The sequence below is a fragment of the Oncorhynchus gorbuscha genome, linkage group LG02 (genome assembly GCF_021184085.1).
Source record: "Oncorhynchus gorbuscha isolate QuinsamMale2020 ecotype Even-year linkage group LG02, OgorEven_v1.0, whole genome shotgun sequence".
In the NCBI taxonomy this organism is placed as follows: Eukaryota; Metazoa; Chordata; class Actinopteri; order Salmoniformes; family Salmonidae; genus Oncorhynchus; species Oncorhynchus gorbuscha.
The window spans coordinates 63,703,642-63,709,642 of NC_060174.1; the positions used below are offsets into that span (position 1 = coordinate 63,703,642).

The window sequence follows — 6,001 nt, forward strand, 5'->3', positions numbered from 1 at the left end:
AGATGGATTTTGGCCGACATTCTGCAAATTTTATAATCGATAAAACATTTATTTTATGAACAGAGTGGACTAAGTTTTGTAGACTTTACCCTTTGCCAAAGTTGTAAAAAAAAATCGCGTTGTTTAGTGCAAATGCGAATTGAGTTATTGCACACTCGCACTTCACAGAGTAGGCGTTCCCTAATGAAAATATGCAGACGAATATGGAACGCCGTTTGGGTCTTTGCGTGTCAAAAAAGATACATGTCAAATAACACGATTTGACGCGTCAAATAAGCTTGTTGACCAATCAGGAGCTGAATATGGCTGCACCTCACATATTAATTTAACGCGTTCATTATTTTTTTTACATAGTTATTACACATGGATTACACTATCACTAGTATTTTATATGTCACATCGATTCATCGATACGTATGCTATGATGCTGGTGAATTGTCTCGCGCATCTACAGTGCTGTTCATTAGAAAAAGCTAGCTAGCTCATGGATGCAAACAATGTTCTTCCCCACAAACTGTGCAAAACGACATAATCTCTTTCAGTAGCTAATAGTTAGGTGTCATCTAAAATAACCTTAATTTATAAAACAGTTCTTATTTGATTAATGGTGGTCGCACCCATCTATGTGAAGCTAGCCACAATAAGGATTAGTCACAATAGTGGACTTTGCGGTTAATAAAAGTATGTCATTGACAGTGATGCAAATGACCACAAATAATAGAATTATGTCATAATTGAATAGATCATAATAAACGAGGTTGGAATGTTGTTATATCAAATCAACAAAATACAACAATTAGTTAATTTGACAAAAATATGTTGAAATCACACTGGATGTATTAGAAAAGTATGCCATTGACAGTGATGCAAATTACCACAAATAATATAATTATGCCATAATTGAATAGATCATAATAAATTAGGTTGGAATGTTGTTATATAAAATCAACAAAATACAATATTTTGTTAATTTGACAAAAATATGTTGAAGTCACACTATATATTCTACTTTGGGGGCATACTTATTTCACGGCACAGCCTTACCTATGGATTGTGGATCAATGACATGGGGTATCAGTCTACTCAATAACACCCAGAGAATAGTAGCATCGTAACTCTTATCACGAGACTCTGAAACAACTGAATTGAGCCACATTTGTTGTCAACCTACTATGTGTATTGAACATTATTCCCGAGGGAAAACAATACTGAGTGGATGTTTTGGAGTCTGATAACTCTGAGGAGGGCGTTGGGAAAATATATTGGGTATTGAGTAGACTGATACCCCATTTCATTGATCCCCAATCCTTAGGGAAAGCTGTACCGTGCAATATGAATGTCAATACACACAATAAGCTGACTGGGGAGGTGATTTCACACAGTCACAGAGCCGCGATAAGAGCTACAACCCTAATGTTTGCGTAAACTCTTCACAGTTGTGTTCTGTGGGTGTCACCGAGTAGACTGATACCCCATTTCACATTCCAACCTTGTTTAACATTATCTAGTCTAAATATGGCATGATTCCACCAACTGTAACCTTCTGCATCACTTTCAAATAGGTACTCTTATTTTGAAGGCTAACAGCAAATTCTACGATTGTGCCTAATCCTTATTGTGGCTAGCTTCACAACATATTAACCGGTCAGGTCGAGCCTCACTAGCCAGATGAAGTTAGCTGACTGCTTATAACGTTAGCTTTGGGCTAGAGGGTTAAGTAGTTGGCTAGCTAACTGAAGTTCAATTTAAATAAGCTAATACTAGCTAATACGAGGTTCCTTATGAAGAGGCTGGTTTAAAGCTCATGTTACCCTAGCCCCTTTCATTACATTAGCTAGCTAATACTTACTCACAAGGATTCCTAAATAATTGCTAAGAATGATGAAAATGACTGTAGTTTCTACTGGTCTTTGTTTTCAGGCTGGTTGTATTGGTGTTAGCTAGGTAACTTTACCAAGCTAATGCTAGAACGTTTCCAATAGGATCTCGCTAGCTCGTGCTTGGCTCTGCCCACTATGACTCATTTGTTCCCATTGGAAACGACATGTAGCGGTCTAACTTGGTTTGTCTTTGCGTAACCCTTATACAAATGTTAACTTTCAACTTCAATGGGGGTGGGGACATCCCTAGGATTCCGATTAACACGGACACTGAAAGAAGGAAAAGAAGTGACGTCTGGTAAAATATAATATAATAATAAAAAAGGGAGTAATATCCGGCATTCTTCTGTATTATATACCATCAGTATTTGGTCTCTGTAAACAGATAGTTTTTCCTGTGTGTATTTCATCAAACTTCCTCAATACACACAAGTCCATACATCGTGCAATCGCATTGGGCCAAATCACAAATTCACCCCCTTCTGAAGATGAGATGCTGCATGCTAAACTGGTACCCTAAAAATAAATATTAGTTAGGTAGCTACCTCGTCTCTCTACTTTTAGAAAGGAGCTAACTATGACTCTTAAATATAATCTACTCAACCCTATACTGAGCTGAGGAAAATCATGAACTTGATATTAGACACTTCACAGCCTATGCAGCAGATAATGCCAATGTCAACTGTGGAATACACCACTCCATTTACCAGTTATTGAGCAGTGACAACAATCGCATTCTGAAAACTAATTGCCCAACTCGCATAACTCATAATGCCTTTTGCCATTCCAATTGAATAAGACTATGAATATACACTGTTTATTCATTCCCATAACACCATACCCACAGTGCCGTGTGACCGTGCACTGGCACGCCACCTTTTGTCGCTTATTTGGTAGTGAGAAAGTTGGCAACCCTAATCCAGCCTCATTTACTGCCTTTAAAAAAAACATAGTTGATATGGCTGAGTTGAGCCCAGCCAACAGCCAGTTCCACCAATGAGGCAGGGCAGTTCACTGGGAGGCATCCGTCATCCACACTGATGACAGACCTGGTCCAGAAGGGGAAAGGAGAAGATTAATGACTTAAGAGTGTAGGTTAGACAGAGCCAAGTGAGGTGTATAGAGAATAGGAGAGGGCCAAGAACAGAGCCCTGCTTAAACAAAAATGTTTTTTTTTTACTGACAATTGAGATGTACAAACTATGGGAAAAGGTGTGTGTGTGTGGGGGGGGGGGGAGTAGATAAGAGGCAATCAGTAATTTCGATTGACATTAATGAGCCAGCTAGGACGGACATAGTCAATATAAATATTCGTTCAGACTTCAGTGCCTTCCCCTCCATTGACCTGCAGCGCCTCCTACAGGAGGTTCCCTGTCGGTTCTCCAACAGAGGAGGTCTCATTCACTATGCTGTAATCGACAACCAGGTCGCTGTAATCGACAACCAGGTCGCTGTTCCCTGGGAAAATGCATTGACTTCAAGATAATACTTTTTTTTTTAAATGTCACCTTAATTTTATTAGTTCTCTGATGAAATATTCCTCTCACTATGCAGGAAGGTAAAACGTTGCTTTGTCTTTTTTGTGTCATTGTATGTGTTCACTATTATTTATAAGTGAGTTTGTGTGTGCTGGTCTCCTCCTCACCAGAAATTCACATAATAATATATTTTCAATATGAGGTGAGGCTTCCTGATGTGGAATTTTACATCAATGTGGGAGACAGGCCAATGGAAACAAGGAAGCAGATGACATTCCTGGGGCTGTTCCAATCATCTCCTGGTGCGGTTCCACAGACACCATCCTCCCCACCTATGACAACACTCACTCCACCCTGGAGACCCAGTGACATTTCCAGTGACCTGCTGTCAGTCCAGGGCAACACAGGTTAGTTCTGCTTACTTACACCTCATTACTCATATGCAAATTACTCTGTTTCCTTGGCCTCTTGGTCCAACAAAACAGAACAGGCCTTATTCTGTGGCCGGGACAGTCGTGAAGAGTGCCTACACCTGGTCACTCTGTCCAAGAAAAGGGGGAGGGATCTGGGCAAAACAAATCTTGTTGGATTCTTTGACTTATTCAAGGTGGGGGAACATTCTGAACATTCTACCCAAAGCCAGCAGCTTCCCAAAATAAAAAATTGGTAGCCACAATAATATAAAATAAAAGGGAATTCTAAACTTTCACACCTTGGCGTAATATACGGCCCTTTCCCATTTACAGTGTAAGTATCAGGTGAACGTTAAGGGCACAGTGGCTCCTTACAGGTTCCCTTAGCTGATGCTGGGGAACAGCCTGGTGCTGAAGCAGAATTCACCAAATCACTTCTACACCCACCTGAAGAAGCCAGGCACTCACTACATCCCTGTGAAGAGGAGTCTCTGACCTCATCCAAAAGATTGAGTGGGCAATGGTATTTGAGTGGGCAATGGTGTTTGTATCAATATGTATTTGCTACCATGTACATTTTGGGATACTTGAAATGCAAATGCATGTTGTAATGAATAGGATCTAGCCAGGTTTTTGTGGATATTTGATTAAGATATGGATTTCTTTATTTTCCCTACAGGGGAATGATGATGAAGCACAAGCGATAGCAAAGCAGGCCAGACGATTGTACGACAGCTCGTACAACCTAACAGATTCTACTGTTACTATTACAGTGTGCTACAGGTAATTGTCTTTATTTGCTATGCATGCCCATGCTAAATCAGTTCAGATAAATTAAGGTACTGTCATTATCCTTGATACGTTTACTGCAGTGTCAACTCTGATACTGTACTGTGTGTGAGAAGAAAAGAAAACCAGCTAGGAAACTTGTCTCTTTCCATAACAGATGTACTCTGAGCGTCAGACCAACAAGCCCACACTGCATCCAGACATGAAGCGGGTTCCCTAGCCATCCGACCAGAGTGCCCTTTGCAGCTGTCAGCAAGAGCCTCAAAGAGATGATCCCAGCCTGGAGAAGGATGAACCCTGATCAACACTGAAAAGAAAGGGAAGAGACACTAGCTATTCCAATACAGAAAGTGCCTTGGACTTCTGCTTGCTTGTTGATGGAGATTCTATGCAATGAAGAAGTACTGTGTGACCAGGACTGCTTAGTGGATGTACCAACACTCATATAGATGATCAAATATTAAATGTGGTTTGAGCCAAACAGACCTTGTCACAGCTCACTTTACTGGGCCTGGAATATGACTGTTTTATTGACGAGACCATTATGCGGAAGCATCTGTTTTCACTGACCTGAGTGATATTGCCATATAGATTGGTTTCTTTTTGGACTCTTCTAAAGCCACTATGATTGTGCAATGAAATGACTGACCTATTTTCTTCGACTTACTGTTGTGATAAAAATACAATTGTATTGAAACATTGATGGACGACCATAAATGTCTTTAACTAGGGCTCAAATTCACACGTGCCATAAAACAAAAAAGAGGGGGCACCCGGATTTGAACCGGGGACCTCTTGATCTGCAGTCAAATGCTCTACCACTGAGCTATACCCCCTTCTGTTCTTTAAAGGGAATGTTTTAAAATATATAGCTACCTGCGTCACAGTTCAGCAATGACAATCTTTTGTAATATTAATATTGACTTCACTTTCGACTGCTTGTGATTAGATTACCTAGACAACGTACTTTGGTTTTAGCTGTAGTCAATAGCTACAGTTAAGAGACAAACCATAAACCAAGTAGCTATCGAGCAGGAAGCTAGTAGTAGCACAGATAGTAGACATTTTGGTTGAAGCTAGCGACTCAGAGCCTTGGCACCATGACCGGAAGTACTGTAACGTTAGCCAGCGCTATTAAATGAATAGACAGCAGCCTTTTTACAATATGGCCAATTTTGCAACTGTGATAATTAGTGGTAATCATGGTGCGTATTTCAAGTAGTTTGCTAGCGTTGTTATTTACAATTATTCGAACCCAGTGCCATATAGCATATTACTATACAAAAAACGTAACATATTGACCCCATTTTGAGAGGTCAACGACAATTTTGCAGTTAGCTATCTAGCTAGGTAAGTTAACTGTTAATAACATCCGGCCGTGATTGGGAGTCCCGTCATTGTAAATAAGAATGTGTTGTTAACTGACTAGCCTAGTTAAATA

General features: G+C 40.1%; 1 protein-coding gene and 1 non-coding gene across 2 annotated transcripts; one reads left to right on the plus strand and one right to left on the minus strand.

Moving 5' to 3' along the window:
* Positions 1 to 2,108: 2,108 nt before the first annotated feature.
* poglut3 (protein O-glucosyltransferase 3) lies at positions 2,109 to 4,861 on the plus strand. Its single transcript, XM_046291051.1, is given in 12 exon segments — positions 2,109 to 2,178; positions 3,164 to 3,312; positions 3,315 to 3,364; positions 3,402 to 3,438; positions 3,561 to 3,621; positions 3,624 to 3,723; positions 3,725 to 3,965; positions 4,105 to 4,259; positions 4,261 to 4,294; positions 4,451 to 4,475; positions 4,478 to 4,554; positions 4,718 to 4,861. Coding segments are annotated over 12 exon segments (1,143 nt in total).
* A 463-nt stretch (positions 4,862 to 5,324) lies between these two features.
* trnac-gca lies at positions 5,325 to 5,396 on the minus strand. Its single transcript has one exon. It is a non-coding gene; the product is annotated as a tRNA-Cys (tRNA).
* Between the last annotated feature and the right edge of the window lie 605 nt (positions 5,397 to 6,001).